This window comes from Haliotis rufescens, unplaced genomic scaffold (assembly GCF_023055435.1).
Source record: "Haliotis rufescens isolate VD_foot unplaced genomic scaffold, xgHalRufe1.0.p SCAF_6, whole genome shotgun sequence".
In the NCBI taxonomy this organism is placed as follows: Eukaryota; Metazoa; Mollusca; class Gastropoda; order Lepetellida; family Haliotidae; genus Haliotis; species Haliotis rufescens.
In genome coordinates, this window is record NW_025964334.1 from 2,198,963 (window position 1) to 2,216,338 (window position 17,376).

The 17,376-nt window shown below is 40.3% G+C and overlaps 1 protein-coding gene across 3 annotated transcripts; it reads right to left on the reverse strand.

The window, feature by feature from the left end:
- Nucleotides 1–927: 927 nt before the first annotated feature.
- Nucleotides 928–15,971, reverse strand: LOC124149795. 3 transcript variants are annotated; one of them, XM_046521578.2, is made up of 10 exons: nt 15,906–15,971; nt 14,857–14,918; nt 8,082–8,157; nt 7,638–7,697; nt 7,139–7,198; nt 6,657–6,718; nt 5,804–6,190; nt 3,851–4,036; nt 3,277–3,418; nt 928–2,009 (listed from the first exon to the last, which is right to left on the reverse strand). In XM_046521578.2, exons 1-10 carry the CDS (start codon nt 15,934–15,936, stop codon nt 1,732–1,734), a joined length of 1,344 nt encoding a protein of 447 aa, XP_046377534.2. In that variant the 5' UTR covers nt 15,937–15,971; the 3' UTR covers nt 928–1,731. The 3 variants fall into 3 exon arrangements, with proteins under 3 accessions (XP_046377534.2, XP_048242405.1, XP_048242406.1); XM_048386448.1 differs by having other exon boundaries at nt 6,663–6,718; nt 7,638–7,706; XM_048386449.1 differs by lacking the exon at nt 7,139–7,198.
- Nucleotides 15,972–17,376: the final 1,405 nt, after the last annotated feature.

The window sequence follows — 17,376 nt, forward strand, 5'->3', positions numbered from 1 at the left end:
TTAGTTGTCAGAACTGTAGTACTCTTTATTGTAAGCAGTGATGAGGAAGTTACTATATTAAGATGCTAGTGTGATGTGTAAACTTCCTGAATACCGTGGACTGAGAGAGAGCATCACAGAAACATGTGGAATATTATGCGATGTGATGGCACTGTGTGGACTTTTTTCAGAAGCTAGTTAGACTCTAACTAAGGGGACAAGAGCGTGCCTCCTGTATCTCTCACCCATCATATCTCACCTTCATTACATCAAAACGAGCCTTCATGTGAAGATCAACCATCACCCTGATTCCCTGCCAAGGCCCATCTCGGAAACTTCACCACTGTCGCCGTTGGGTGAAAATGATATCACTGACTTTTGCTATCACCACCGTATTTTTGTATTTGGTACTGACCACTGTCATCATATTATATACTCTTATTGAATATTTACTACCACTTTATTGTGTACAGCCATTGTAACATGTTGTTTCAATTTGGGAATCCTCACGCAACACATTGTACCCGTGTCGGGATTCGAAACCGGGTGCAAATACTTATGGGTAATCGTCCGTGGCACTCTCTTTCTACGTGTACTTAAGCAGTTGTGAGACTAACATGACGTCACTCTGGAATGCTACGCCGTCATGACACAGTGGATGACGTCACATGCTCCCATGACAACTGAACCAACCATGAATAAGGAAATTTTGATTCCAAATTATGACATTTTACTGACTTGTGGCCGAATGACGGCTCTGAGATAGGTAACCTGAATGAGTTACGCAACGACAGGAGAGACTACGGTATGGAACATGAAAATAACAATGTGTCAGCCAATAAAATAGTAAATCATGAATGTCATTACGTACACGAGATATTAAACAAGAAACCTTTTTTACAACATACGTGTAACGCATATTATAGTTTCAAGAGACACATAATGTACAGTCGTGGAGATACTATTTTATTACATAAGATAATCATTACATTATAAACCTGCCAAAAGCAGAGTCGATTGTCACGCCATTTATGATTCACTAAATGTACACAATCATACACAAATAGTCGGATATCCAAGTAAATAGCTAAATGTACAACCTACAATCATCCGTGTCACAAATGCCGTCTATTTTGAAAAATAGTAATGAATAAAACATGGTACTCTCAGATATGCCATGGACAGTCTGTTGACAGCTTTGGTTAACAGGGATTACGCAGTCACTCTCTTATTCATCTACTAATTAGCATGTTAAGCGCATTTCCATAACTATGCATTAGCACAGTTACTCATGTTACATGAGGATTGCCTGTTATCATTGATTATTCTGATTGTGAACAACATACATTAATAAATGGTTTCACAAATACCCGGCGAGGTAATGGTTCGATATATACATGTATTCATTATGCTACATATACATGTGGTAGATACTAGTATTTACATAACTTTCTTCAGAACGCAGAACTGATAACAAACGAACAGTTTAATGGAGAGAATTGTCACAAAGTACTCCATAGGGCAAACTACAATCATATCATTATACAGGATATATTTATCATCTATAATTGTCTAAAAGACATGTTCTATTTATAAACATGTCCAATCACTAATTAATGATAAAACTTCCGTCGGCACCAAACCTCAGAGAATCCAACTTTCTATTGGCATCCGTATGGACAGCCTGACAGCTATATATGGAGGGATCCTTGGGAAGTCAGTATTCTACAACCAGAGCACGTTGGACACTAACTAAAGCGTTATGTTTCGAAAAATCCCCTGTTCAATTGTACATGAAAATGTAAGAGGTAAATGAGCAATTATTTGCTCAGTTAACTTCTCCTCAGATTCCATGTCACATTTCGTCCCCATCACATATTCCAGTTCGGTTTGGAATAGTGTAGCCTTTGATGCGACACCCTTATCCTCATAACGGAACTTCACGTAGCATGCTTGCAGTCTTTGAGCATCAGTGTACGTCTCATGGCAAGTTGGACATTGGGAGTCCAGAAGCTTCTTCTTTTTGCACCCTGGATATCAAAGAAAACAAATATGTTATTCTCATCAACTCTACTGTAGTGTATTTAACTTTAGTGATAACTTGTCGGCATTTTCATACTAAATATCATCATGGTAAATTCAAAACGTCTACGCCACAGAGTCATCAGTCTCGATTACAACAAAAACAGCTTCCACTGTGCGCAAAAGGAAAAACATTTGATGAAAATTGCTAGTATATGCATTGATCACTGAAAATCAGCGATGACACCAGGTGTTCGCGAAAATGGTAAGCATGTCCTGCTCTACTGGCAGCATCCGTCACTCAAATGTTTCATAGTGTTCCTTTGTTGGCTAATTCCACGCCTATCAATACTACCATGCGAAGGCGGCCTTTAAACAAGACAGACCAGGCAATCTAGTGATTGATTTCATGAGCAATGATCCACGTCTTCAGGGTACGATGCCACGCTGTCACCAATTCTTACCACCCATTTACCCTATGAATGTTTCTAATTTTGTAATAAAAAAGTAAAACTTGTTTTTTTCGGAACATGATAAACGGTTGTCAATGTCTTATGCTCGAGTGATGTCTGTATTGTTGACACCAGGAACTTTTGATGATTTAATAAAATATGCTGTATTCAAGACCAAAGTACACTTAGCTGAATATAAGCGACGGGACCATTTCAATAATCATTAGTTTGTTTGTTTGCTGTTTAACGCCACACTCAGCAATATTCCAGCTATATGACGGCGGTCTGTAAATAATCGAGTCTGGACCAGACTATCCAGTGATTGACATCATGATTGGTTGGTTGGTTTGTTGTTTAACGCCGCACTCAGCAATATTCCGGCTATATGACGGCGGTCTGTAAATAATCGAGTCTGGACCAGACTATCCAGTGATTGACATCATGAGCATCGATCCACGCAATTGGGATACGATGACATACATGAACCATGTCAGCGAGCCTGACCACCCGATCCCGTTAGTCGCCTCTTACGACAAGCATGGAGACTTTTTACGGCAAGCATGGGTTGCTGAAGACCTATTCTACATCGGATCATCACGGGTCTGTGTCTGGATTCACGAGGTTTAATATACTGCATTCACGACCAAAGTAAACTTAGCTGAATATAAGCGACGGTACCCTTTCCATATTCATAAGACATCCATGGTTCGTTATAAACGTAGTTTACTGTACACCCAATAGTAGATCTTTGATGGATTGGTATCTAAACATATCCTTGTTCTTCTATTGTAAGAAGAAAGTCTCAAATCAACCATGGACTGACTTTGTTGTTTACAGCAGTTGTATATGGAAGCAATGAGGAATTCCTCCAGTTCCACCTCAATTGTTGCCAGCGACTTGAAGTCTGGATCATCAACAAACTTGTCGCTCTCAGTCACTGTTATATCAGATGCATCGGGAATAACCTGCAAAAATGTATCAATACTCATCACATAAGAAGGAATAAACAGTTTATAAACGATAATAAGACAGTATCCCATATCAATACACTGTTTCACAGTGCTCTCGAAAAGCTGACTTCAGTGGAGGGTCTTTAAATCCGTTGTATTGTACGTTTTCTTGTATCCCTATGATATGCCTACTCTAGGTCTCATCAGTTTTGAGCGCCAATCTCTTATCTATGTCATATTGTATCATATCACTGATTACAAAACTTCAACCCCAGATACTAATCAGTCTCGATTATCGAGAGAGATTCCATTGGGCGTAAAAGGCGAAACATTCGGAAATGTAGGTATCAAGAAAAGGATAAATAAACACAGGGATTTAAGGATATCAACTAGTGTGAATAAATAACCCAATAGATTGCATGGCACCTTCCAATGTTATTCTATTACCTGACATTTTGTGTCAGTTGTGGATTTCAGCTGATCCCGACCGTTGTAGATTGATGCATAAACTGCAGTGATTTGTAGAGTTTGGTTTGTGATGAACTCCACTTCAGCATTGTCACCGAAGAGAGTCACCTTAGCAACTGTTCCTTCGTGATCCTTTAATGCTAGTCTGCGTTTGAGAAGCGATACCTGATCGAAACACCATACATGTAAACTATTAGTTCATATAGAATACATGTTAACATTATTCGGACACATCACGGGGATTTGTCTTGTAAAATACACTTAATTTAATTATTGTTGTTTGTTTGTTGTTTAACACCGCACTCAGCAATATTCCAACTTTATGATGGCGGTCTGCACATAATCGAAACTGGACCTGACATTCCAGTGATAGATATCATGAGCATCGATCTATGCAATTGGGATACGATGACATGCATGAACCAAGTCAGCGAGCCTGACCACCCGCTCCTGTTAGTTACCTCTGACGACACGCATAGTCACCTTTTACGACAATCATGGGTTGCCGAATACCTATTCTACCACGGACCTCCATGGGTCTTAAAATGCAGCACAATGTTGAACACATTTTCATGGTTATACTGCACTGTATCATTTTGGTGTTATGAAGACACCATACTAGAAGACCAACCTGTAGGTCCCGTGACCAAATCATGGAAACAAAGGTTTGAAAGTGTTTTTGAGTTTCCTGATGTATACTGAACAATTTTGACTTGGGCTGCCCGGCTGAAAATCCTGGGCATTTTGGGGAAAGGTCAACAAAGGTCACACAGGGGTCTAAATCCAAAATTGTGTCGATATGCATATCAAATTACTCGTCCAGTCATAAGAAACCTAGAAATATATAGTTTGTTATACTTCCGACCTTAAATGGGGGAGCTATGGCCAAAAACGTTGAAAGGTCAACGCACTTTTGGCAGTCGGTGAAATTCACAAACACAGTTAACATTGTCCGATAGTCATGATTTTAGTGTCCAATAATATATTTTCTGACATGACAAATTCAACCAAGCAACTTTTAAAAGTAAAAAGGGTTACCTTGACCTTGAAAATCGAAAATGGTTGGATGCATGAAGAATTGTAATGCTTCAGCAAAGTCACAGGGTCCTTGGCCAATAACGCAGCATATTTCAGAATCCATTGTTCAGTAATGCTTTTCTAACCTTACTGTAGTGCACAGTTCATCATCCTACTCTGTGTCATACCGATCAGATGCAGAGTCGGAATCACTGTCACAATCACTTGAATCTAGAATCTGTGTCCGATTCTACAGAGCAGTTTGCTCTGGCATCACTCAGATGTTGAGGCAGTGCTGGCTGTGAATACCGTATTGGCAAGTAAGCATTTCTGGACAATGGATTCTGAAATATGCTGCTTTATTGGCCAAGGATCCTGTTTCCAATGACTTTGCTGAAGCATGGCAACCCTTTTCGATTTTCAAGGTCAAGGTAACCCTTTTTACTTTTAAAAGTTGCTTGGTTGAATTTGTCATGTCAGAAAATATATTATTGGACACTAAAATCATGACTATCGGACAATGTTTACTGTGTTTGTGAATTTCACCGACTGCCAAAAGTGCGTTGACCTTTCAACGTTTTTGGCCATAGCTCCCCCATTTAAGGTCGGAACTATAACAAACTAATATTTCTAGGTTCCTTATGACTGGACGAGTAATTTGATATGCATATCGACACAATTTTGAATTTTGACCCCTGTTTGACCTTTGTTGACCCTTCCCCAAAATGCCCGGGATTTTCAACCGGGCAGCCCAAGTCAAAATTGTTCAGTATACATCAGGAAACTCAAAAACACTTTCAACCCTTTGTTTCCATGATTTGGTCACGGGACCTACAGGTTGGTCCTTGACTACCAATTCGACCATACTGATATGCACCAGTTTACCCTTCAGAGTGACACAAACTGTATCCTCACCTGAACGATCTTTCCTTCAACGATTGAAGGGTCCTCCGTTTGCAAAGCTTGTTTTAAAGTTTTACACACACCGTCGCCAGATCGTGCATCTTCTGGAAGTTGAGGTGCATTCTCTTCTATTTCCTCTGGCACACTGATATGTTTTGTGACAGTTATATCATCAGCCTTGGTGACTGAATAGTATTTCTTTTTTCTATCGGGCCTACGGAGTTTGTAGGTCTTACCAATGTATATTGATTGTAGTTTCTTTGGTACATAAATCCTCACTATGACCGAGCCATCTTCTGTTGCTCCAACGACGTTGAAGTATTCATAGGTTTCCTTATCCAACAACATTGTTTGAATGTCCTTAGATTTCTTGAGGACTTTTACAAGCAAGGGTGTAGGCTGTAAGAAAACAAAGAGGAATGTGTGCAGGCATATACATGTATAGCATGTTTTGGGCGAACACCTGATCGCTGAGCTGTATCGACATGCCACTCTAACCCTGGTACATGTTCAAGTCTGTCATCCCCATTTGACAATTTACTTGTTAGTTGTTGTGAGTGTGCAGGGCCAACATAAGTGGATATATAATTCTTGTTAAACTGTTGAATGGAATAGTTAGGTAATTGATAAGCGTGGTTAGAAGGTAGTAGCTATACAAAACTGTCATCCTTCATATGTAAGTTGTCAATACCCTCTATACCATGTACGTCAGAGAACAATCAGCTGAAACAGATTCCATTGGCGTAAAGGGCCAAATAGCAGTGAAAATTAGATGAAAATCACTGAAAATCCGTGATGACACCAGGTGTTTGCAAAAACGGTAAGCAGATCCTGCCCAAGCGAGATTCCTTCCCGATGCACTTACACTTACGTCAGTTTTGCGGTTTTTTCCAGAAGTCTCTTGTCTTTCAGAACTGGCATTGGATCCTGCTGGACAAAATGTGTAAGTTAGTATAGGTATGCCATGAGGTCCCATGTGAAGAAATAGCGGCTGTAACAACTATTAGATAATCTAACCCGAGTGTCTCTTGATATCACATATATCTATCAGAAAAATGTTGAATATATTTGATATCAAGAGACCAGGAGGGTGCGTTTCTTGTTCTCATTCAAATAATTCGTTCATGTTTTTCAGTAATAACCGATGTGTGGTGTGTACAAAATTACAGCTAACTGGAATTTACTGTGTATTTTTTTGTAAAAAAAATATGTAAGAAACGTACTTTACCATCCTGGTATCCAAAGTAAGAATGTCTGTTGCGACAAAATATTACACACGATGCGTCAAACGCCAAATGACACACCTCAGTCAGTACAGTTCTTCCAATACTGATTGCTAGGACTTACCGCTTGTTTGCTTTCTTTTCTGAGCACCTGCATCACAAGGACGTCCTTCTCTTTCACCAGCTAATAAATAACACTGTTTATGCTGCTGCATTATTGTCAAATAGAGGTTTATTCTACACCATAGCAACAATGATGTTGGCCATCAGAAACTGCTTACATCAGGAGTATTTGCCAAGGTATAAGTATTGTCTAGAATGTGTGTCTCCCTACTCAGGACAATATAATGTAGATTAGATCTCTACATACTGTTGGTCAGAAAGACAGGTTACATTGGTAGATTATTGACACAGGCCTAGGCTGAGACAAGTATAGATGACACATTAATTTATGAAAATCGTTTCTTATATGAGTTCTCATTTACATGGTGCATAGGTTAGGTCAACAATTGGCTTATAATACAGTCAAATTGTACAATGTCTTTTTATGACAATGGAAAGAAATTTCAAATAATCAAACCGGGAATTATACATTAGACTATTCAAGTCAAATAATTACTCACGGGAAATGTGTTCCTGAATCACAGTGTCGACACTTCCAGAATCGTCAATTCCCTTTCCGGCTTCAATTTCCAAATACAATAGGTAAATGTTATTACACAGATATCAGTACTTTATACATACATGTACCTAATGAAAATATGAGATTTATAACAGAATAGGGGGTATACAAACTCCCAATCGTTATAAACTCTAACACAAAATATTGATGCATATCAGGGTGCACGAGTGCTCATTCGTCTAATACGCCTCTACCTGATATGCAGGGTTACGTCCAGAGTGTCAGACTCCTATGATCCTGGGTTCGAATCCCATTATGATGATTTTAGGTTTAACAGCAACATCCTCGTCCTGTTACATTAAAGTGACACGTAGTGACACACGTCACATACTTTTCAAATTACATTTCTTTTGCCGCAATTGATGTTATCACTGTCGGAACTTACTTTTATCGTTGATATTTATACTAACGATGGGGCAGTTGATGTTGGTGATGTGTGGTGACGATTGGGACGAGTAGTTCTGTCAAGGAAAACACCCGAAAGACTATTGGTCATCACGTATCAGTTGCTGAACATAATTCAAAGTATACAGCAATACTGAAACTTAAGCAATAGACAAACAATATAGTAATTAGGTGATCGTGTCAAATACCATTTATCTACGGAACCATCGGATGGATACCATGATCAATACATCGAGGCTATGTAGAGACTATTGAGTTTTAAGTTGCGTCATATATAGATTGTAAATAAACCCTATTTCATCTCGCCTTGCCTCGGTGAAGTGTTCATGCTTCCAGTTCACCCCTGGCTTCAGATGGCTTTGTACATATAAAGGCAAGGAAAGTGAAAAAAGTTTGCGGTTTTGTTGCGAATATCAAATCTCCTCGATACATTTAGTCCATTTCCATTACAGAAAAAAATCATAATATTTGCAAAAATTATTTAAAATTTCCAAGTGAAAGTGCTGAACCCACACGCTCCGTATTCGTTTCTTAAAATAAACCTATTTAGGGGCGTGGCCTAAAGTGCCTGCGCAGCGAAGACAACTGTTTTCACTGGCTGTTTTTATAGGTTTGCCGCGTTTGTCTATCTTGTGATTCTCAGCCATTATACATGTACAGTGTCTGCTATTTTTGTTAATCCTACAAAAATAACAACATTGCATACATTGTTCAATGTGTGAAACGACCTTTGATCTTGAAATTGTGAATAATAAAAATAACAATTAACAATCGGTAACTAGCGTGTAATTACTAATTTCCTGTCTGGGTAATAAAACACCAGCTGCCCTCCGCCCTATTTCACACAATAAATGCCTGTCTTCAGTGTTGTGACAAAGGTGTCATACGTTGTGGACACAGTAGTGAAATTGATGAGCAGACAGATAAAGACATGTAATAAACAATTCGAGGCAGAAGCAGGCATAAAATATGAATTTCGTCGTTGAAATTGCACAGCGTATCAAGAAGCGTGGCCCCGTTTTAACCTCCAAGGCGGGGATTACTCCTACTGCAGGAACTTTTTCTTTGGGGGGACGGTACGCGTGTTATGTTTTATCATCTTTATTTACGCTTTTTCCGATTTTCAAATATAATTTTGGTCAACCAATGTGATTAAGTATACTCTAAAGTATTACAATCTGCAAAGTTGCTATTTTGACTTTTATATATATATATGCTCTTCAAAAAAAGAAGCTTGACATAGATGTAAAACCACTTTTTGCCAAATATCTAAAATTATTACATTAAATGAGAACCAAATAAGTCAAACAGAAAGATTGATTGATTGATTGATTTTTTAGAAAGTTTTAAAGGTGTTCGGGCAACTAGGCCCATGTACACCTTGCCCATAATAAAGGTTTGCTAAGTACCTAGATAGTTCATAGAGTAGTGAAACTGCCACACGCTTTAGGTTAGGAGTTAAGAATGTCTCCTGAAGACAAAACATCTGGGTCAAAACTTAATACAAACTTTAAAACCTGGACCGTTAGCACTGAGTGATCTAGCATCAAGAGATCCATAAGAAGGATGGATTAAGACTTCCATTGTTGACCCTTAACCATGCTCGTCAGATCATCAGGGGACAATCTTAACCCCAAGAGGGACTGGGCAGCTGACGCTATCGTCTGAAGACCATCAGACTTGAATGCACGAGTAGTGCCAAGATTAGCAACTATACAAATAACAAAGTTGAGAAAGTCAACAGGAGAGACATTGTTAAATAGAGGTTTGCAAGATGATTCAGGCATGATGTCAACAACAGGATCAGTCTGACATTCAACTTCAAGAGTCTCAGTCTGAGTACTAGCAGTCACCATGACTGGAGAAGACACAACATCTAAAATTGTAACAACCTGAGACAGTGGTTTAGCTGCAGGAGGTGGTTTAGGGACTTCCGGAACCTGAGCGACATCAAAATCTCCACGCACCTGTCGAACAGCCTGAGAATAAGACAACTTACCCTCCACTCGGACTTTCTGAATCTGGACAGCTTCCTGGTATCTAATGCAACCTTTATATGCCGCAGAGTGTGCACCACCACAGTTCTTACATTTAAGGGAACTTTCATTGCACTCCTCGTATTTGTGCTTCCCTCCACATTTAGCGCACACATGATGAGTGCTTCTACACTTAGCAGAGACATGCCCAAAGGACTGACACTTGAAGCATCGAAGAGCAGGAGGAACATATATCCGGATTGGAAATCTCTGGAAGAAAATGACAACATGATCCGGTAAAGACTGGCCAGTAAATGTAAGAAGAACAGATTTGGTGGGAACTTTATCAGGCCCACGAGTCAGACGCACAGCAGAGCACATTAGAGGTAACACAGGTTTCAACTCGTCCTCAATTTCATTCATCTCAATATCCAGATCAATACCATAGATGACTCCACGTGTTCTCATTAAGGATTCAGGCTCATGAGGGGTGACAAAATGTTCATCAAGTTCTGTGACTTGCAAAAGTGTTTTGGCAGCCTCAACGGTTTTTGCAGTGACACTAACATCTCCCCTGGCCATCCGCTTAACACTGACTATTTCTGTAGTGATCTTAGCCAAGGCTCTAGCCAAAGCACGCTGTGTCATAAGTTGACAGAGGGTCGGTGAACCATCAGCATATTCATCTACATCGGCTTTGAAGATAACAGTGGTTGATTTGACCCGAGGTGGCTCATCAAAGACAAAAGTAAGATCAGACCTTGGAGTAGGAGGAACAGTATTTGGTTGCTTGGCAACACAGGCTTTTTTAGAAGTACCATCTGGAATACGGCCGATTCGCTTCCTCCCTGAAGCAACGACTTTAAATCCTTCCTCACATTCCATTCTGTTGTCAGCCATTGTCGAGGACAATCCCCAACAACTGACTGTAACAATCAGCAAACACCAAATAGAAATTAAAAGTTTGAATGCACTCCAACTCAAGAGAAATCAAAAGCCAAAGAACAAAAGAGGAAGTATCATAAACAGTCGAGTGCGCTGTATAACACTAGACAAGTTGCTGAGAAGCAAAAGACGTCCGAACTCGACGGCAGTCAAGACCGAACCAAACAGAAAGATGATGTGTCTATAATTCGCGAAAACACATGCCAAGCACATAAACGTAAATTTTACAGCTTCATCCAAACGCAACCGCCTGTGAAAAACGTGCAGCACAGGATCCTGCATTTAGGGATGCAGGCCCCCTGCTGAATGGGTATAAAAATCCACATCAACGGCTGTTCATACAGTCCTTATAACGGCAGTAGAGACGGTGACAGAATGCCAAGACTGAATACAGCTCAACGGAACAACGCCATTGGGAGATTACAAGCTGGAGCAACTCAGCAAGAAGTGGCCAGGCACTTTGGCGTATCCAGACAGACACTCTCCGCACTGTGGACCCGATACAACAACACCAACAGAGTTGACGACAGACCAAGGTCAGGAAGACCAAGGGTGACAACCCAAGCACACGATCGATACATCCGGCTGCGACACCTCCGAGACCGCACTACCACAGCCACGTCTACAACCACACAGATCCCTGGGGTACGCAGAATATCAGATCAAACGGTACGCAACAGATTGAGGGAGGCTGGACTTTTTGCACGAAGACCTGTTCGACGTCATGTATTTGACCGTCTGCTTTGGTTCCAACAGAGGGTTAGATGGGCACGTGCATGGTGGAGAAATGTACTGTTTACTGACGAGTCCCGTTTCCTACTCACACGTGCTCACGAGCATTCACGTGTCTACAGACGTCGGGGTGAACGTTACGCCCCCAACTGTGTGCAGCAGGTTTTCCCATTTGGCGGCGGGAGTGTCATGGTATGGGCCGGAATTCATCACGGTGGTAGGATGCCTCTCGTGCATGTGGCAGGTGCATTGACAGGTGTGCGTTACAGAGACTTGATCCTAGAGCCTAACGTTCTTCCTCACGTCAACGTTCACAGCGGACAGTTCCAGAGGTACAACGCTCGAACGCATATTACACGTGTTCGTCAGGACTTCTTACAGCACAACAACATCCAGACATTACCTTGGCCAGCCCGGTCACCAGATTTGTTTCCGATTGAGCATCTGTGGGTTGAGTTGCATCGACGCGTTCGCAGAAGGAATCCACCGCCCCAAACACTTCCGGCGCTTCTTGATGCACTTCAGCATGAATGGCAGCACATCCAACAGCGTGTTATTGACAACTTAATTGCATCTATGGCTCGTCGATGTCAAGCGGTGATTGATGCACGTGGTTGGCACAACCGAAACTGACATTTTCTGTACCCCTGTGACATTAACTGTATCGTGTACGTGTATCTGTCCAGGTGACACGATTAATGTTTAAAACATTATGTACATTTATCTTCAAACAGTGTTTCAATTATGGTTTCTGTGTCCTATTTTGAAACAATCGCATTATATTACATTTTGAAAGTCAGTGTCAAGTTTCTTTTTTTGAAGAGTATATTATGTATATGTATTGAAATACTCTTATCAGACTGATAACAGCTGTATGGAGCTGTATGTGTTTCATATATCCGTGTGTCTGGATGTCTTGTATGGGAACTGGATAAAATGAAGAAAATTGATTGGTATAATATAATATAATAAATATCAGCCTTGAGCTTGCAACGTCATCTAAGAGAGGTGGCTGAACAGTTCTGAGCATAACTATTATGAACTGTGTTGATGGATCTAACTATTTTACAACACCATCCCCCTGAGGTACACCCACTTCTGCCAATGATGCTGACGTGCCTGGATTCCACTGGTGTAGGTATTTACAGTGTTGTCACTAACCCTGTGCACTCAAAAGAACCAACTTGTTCGATAGTAGATGACCAGATGGTGGAAACACAAATACGTTCATACACCCTTTGTCCACCCAGCAGGGAATGGGTACCACATATATGAGGTGGCTGGAAAAACCTTCCAGGCAGCTTGGGTTGTGTACTCCCCAGGGAGTTGAGAATGATAACTGGAATGCAAACTGATCCACTGGTCGGGGAACAAATAAAACCGCATTTGAGCAGATACTACTACCTGGATACCTCTTACGGTATAATAATAATAATAATAATAGTGCCATATCAGCTCGGCCCAGTTTTTCAACGACCACTGCATCGAGTTTATGTGCAGGGTGTTGAGAAGGTAATGAACCCTGCAGAGTCCTTCACTTGGATAAGGTCGGCTGGTCTGAAAAGTGAAACAGAAGGCTTTCTGTTTGCTGCTCAGGACCAGTCACTTCTAACTCGAAACCGTCAATGTGTGATTTTGCATCAAAATGTAAATATGAAATGTAGATTATGTAATGATTTTAATGAGACTGTCAAACACATTGTCAGTGGATGCCCAACTTTGGGACAAACACAGTATCTTAAATGACATGATGGTGTAGATCGATCATTTTATTACCGTCTTCGCCATGCTTGTGGTTTTGACACAGAGGTCCACCCATGGTACGACCCAGAATATGTAGAGGGCGTCATTGAAAATGATAAATACAAAATTCTTTGGCATAGGCCCATTCACACTCTCAGACGTATCCAGGCCAACAAACCTGATCTTGTCCTTTTTGATAAATCAAATGAAATCATTTATATAATTGAATTTTTTGTCCCCTTTGACACTAATGTTATTGACAAGATTGAGGAAAATCATGGTAAATATGCGGACCTCGCTTTCGAAATGTCACTCTTGCGTCCCAAGTACCAAGTTGTCCGACTCCCCATTGTTCTCGCTGCCTTAGGTTTGGTACCTCTCAATCTGTTGACTGACATTTGAGGGAGTACCCGGGTTTGCTGACCTGATGATGAGCCTAACCAGCCCGACTGTACCAGGATCACCCAAACCCTCTTTGCTGCCTTTTTTATTTTAACCTCTAAATAATAATAATAGAAGGCTTCCTCCTGGTGGTGTGAAAAGCTGCCAGCAGCAGAAATGACCTCATTATCATTTGATGATCTAACCTTTCGAGAGGCGGACCGCAAGATGGATTTATTGGAAATTCCGGAAAGCCAAAGCCATCACCTTGATAGCAGATGGAGGAGGAGACGACAGGGGTTTCCACTGCTTTGACTGTTTTTTAGTCTCTGGCTGATAGTGATCAACCCATGGTTACAAATTCCTTCGCAAATGTAGCTGGGTCTGCTTGCTTCAGAACGACGTATATTCTCTGGAAAGGTAACGGACCTGTAGCGTTTCTGATCAGGAGCCCAGCGTGCTAAAATCTTTGTCATGCCCAGTTCAATCCTCAGCATGGTGTCAACGAGATATGCCTACTGTATTAGCTATGGCCAAAAGTACATGTGACGTGTGGTGAGTCGTCGATCAGTTATAATCATATTTATTTAAATCAACATTTTGCTAAGTGGTAGCAGTTGAAGATCTTCCTGAACTTGGATTGTCTTCAAGGCTCTCCCTTGAAATCATTAACTCCACTTTCCACTTCTTTAACAGTGGCAAAGGAAAGATCCTTATCCCTTACATTTGACACCATGTTTGCATGGATAATTGCCTTTCAGTTGGAGGTACAAGACGATTTGGGTATTTTAATCTAAAAGAGAATACCTAATCACTTATAAAAATATGCTGCCTGGTTGTGCATTTGGTTCAAAGGCAGCCTTCATGCTTGGAACGTACTGCATTTAACACATGCATACTGTCAGGGGTGTACTCAGAAATTTTCAGCCACCTCGTATATATCATATGCTTGAAATGATCGTTTCTAGACAAACTTACATTTTCACTCTCTGTATTTGCAGAGTTTTGAGAACATAGTTTTTGTCCTCCGTCGGGGACGCCTGCAATGAACAAGAAATTCGTTATTGCAAAGTTTGTCTGCCCTCTGGAAATCGTTGATAACGTAATTAATATTTCATGTTAACATTGTACTAACTTTGTATTTAGAGAAACAGATTCTAAAGAGAATACGTCTTTTGGTGACCGTTGTATACTACCAGTGGAAAAAGGACACATAGATTTGTATGGCGAGTCTAAGTTTTTTAAAATGCTTGATTACTCAATACAATACGACATGGTAATTATACCATTGGCACAACTATGGTCAGTTTCGGCATTGAACAAGTGTATCTTTGTGAACCATAATATCTGGTAGTTGTCATATACTGAACATTGCGGAAAGGAAGAACTTATTTTGCTCTGGATACAAGTGTGATATCTTTCATTCTAACCATAAAGTTTACCGAGAGATATATGTTCACATTCCTTACTGGCATATGTCAGAATCTAAAAGGTGGTAAAGGGGAGGTAATCCATGGAGGTATACTACTGTGTTGGACTCTCTGCTCAGATCAGTCTGATAGGTCATGTGGAGCAACACATCGCACAATCTGGCAGAAGCCGTATCCCTCGTCTAAAATGTGCTGGATTTTAAATTGTCTATATCATTTTCTTAACCACAAAACGTGTTAATTTTGAAATGCGGACGTCACACCATATAAACTATGTGTAGAGGGATGTGCAGTTGACAGTTAAATCATGAAATATAACTAGTCCATTGCTGCCCAGGGAAGTCTGCGAAATATCCGGAGTGGACCAGAATGTCGTCTTGTTTAAAATGAGGAAAATATGTTGAGCCATTGAATGGATTGGGAAATAGGTGTACGTTTAATAGGACTGCATTTTAAAGTAGTATATGTAGTAGTAAATATATTGATAACAGTTCACAACACATGAAATGATAGTTTGCAGAAGAAACAATTAGATGAGTAATTAATCAAGACTGACATGGACGTCGCCTTATGAATATGTACGTATAGAATGTTTACCTGTTTCATCAGTTGCGGCTGTTATCTCCATCCTTGAGTGGAGACCAAATTCATAAAATTATCTGTAAATGTAAAACCAGTGTCAGTGCTATACAAATGGAAATGGACAGAATGAGGTTACCTCACCATGTTCGTTCGAGGACGAATTCAAGAATGATTTTAATTAAAACGAAATCACAGTCAACCACTCACACAATATTCAATTGTAGGTCCCTAAACATAATGAGCGCATTTGAAGAAGAATAAAATATGTCAAAAATTCAGTCGTTAGAATTAATTTCTTTGGTTGAAAAGGTGTGCACTTCATTTGAACATGGCGTCCAAAGGCAGAAGCAACATTGTTGGGATTAAGGAAGACATGAATTTTTTAAATTATACTACAGGACAGAATTGATCTGATGTAGCATAGGTACGATTGATGGGCCGGGCCCATTTCAGGCTTTTGGATCCACCCGCTGTGTTTTAGTTACCTCAAAGTGAGTAATTTCAATTAACTCTATCCGCTGTTCATCAGCGAAAGTATGTGGACGATAATTTTTCTTCACCAAGACGGGCGAAACCAGGTGTGAAGTTGAAAACATTTTACGCAGCAATCCAGGAGTTTCCGCATTAAAACCTTCACGAATTATTTCCAAATCCTTTTTATGGATAGCAGCATGATGTGTTGTGTCGTCAAGACGACGAACGCGCGAACCTTGGACACAAGCCATCTCTGATTTGGAAGTCAGGGAAAAATTCCATCTGAACCGCCTTGATGATGATTTTACAAAATAGCAAACATACTGATGAGGCCAAACATTTAAGTGATGTTATGCTCATTCGAAATCGACAACAGCCATTCAGACTATAGAACATACCACATATAATATGATTATGTATAATATGACTACAACCTGTTGTGAAGATATTTCTGTTGTTACAAATCCTATTTCTTTGAGTTCAAGGCAATTCCAATTGCCTCCAGGAAACAGGCTTTGTATTTTTGTGTTGACAAATACGGGCAAACAGCTGAGATCTCTGTTTGTCATTTTGAGCCTCAGTACAATGTTATTTCGTGCATTAAAATAACTATCATCCTGTAGATTATAGGGAAAACCTTCACATGAGGTAATGTTTTACTAACTGGCTCAAACAGCGACTGCCATTCAGTGTAACAGCATATGATATTGCTGAGTGTTGGTTTAATCTCAATGTCAATGTTGATTTTGTTGATGGTTCTGTACTGCAGGACGGTTCAGAAATGAGTGTCAACAAAGCGACGTGCCAGATCAATTCGGCCCAGTTTTTCAAGGAGAGGTTATCTGAACGACCACTGCATCGAGTTAATGTGCAGTGTGTTTCCTGAAAACTGCCCTGAACTTGATCGCCTGTCATATCTGATATGGAATGGGAATACCGGCTCGATAGCATCGTTTTTAAATACATATTTCTTCTTTCCATTTTTCTTGATAGTCTATTTGGAACGATTATC

What these genes read in the sequence shown, in the direction of transcription:
- LOC124149795 (XM_048386448.1), bottom strand. Translation starts at nt 15,936, where the DNA reads ATGGAGATAACAGCCGCAACTGATGAAACAG. An exon ending in GAAAAAACCGCAAAACTGAC is followed by an intron (nt 6,191 to 6,662) that starts GTAAGTGTAAGT and finishes GTTTTCTTACAG; the next exon opens with CCTACACCCTTGCTTGTAAA. An exon ending in TTGAAGGAAAGATCGTTCAG is followed by an intron (nt 4,037 to 5,803) that starts GTGAGGATACAG and finishes TGTTTCGATCAG; the next exon opens with GTATCGCTTCTCAAACGCAG.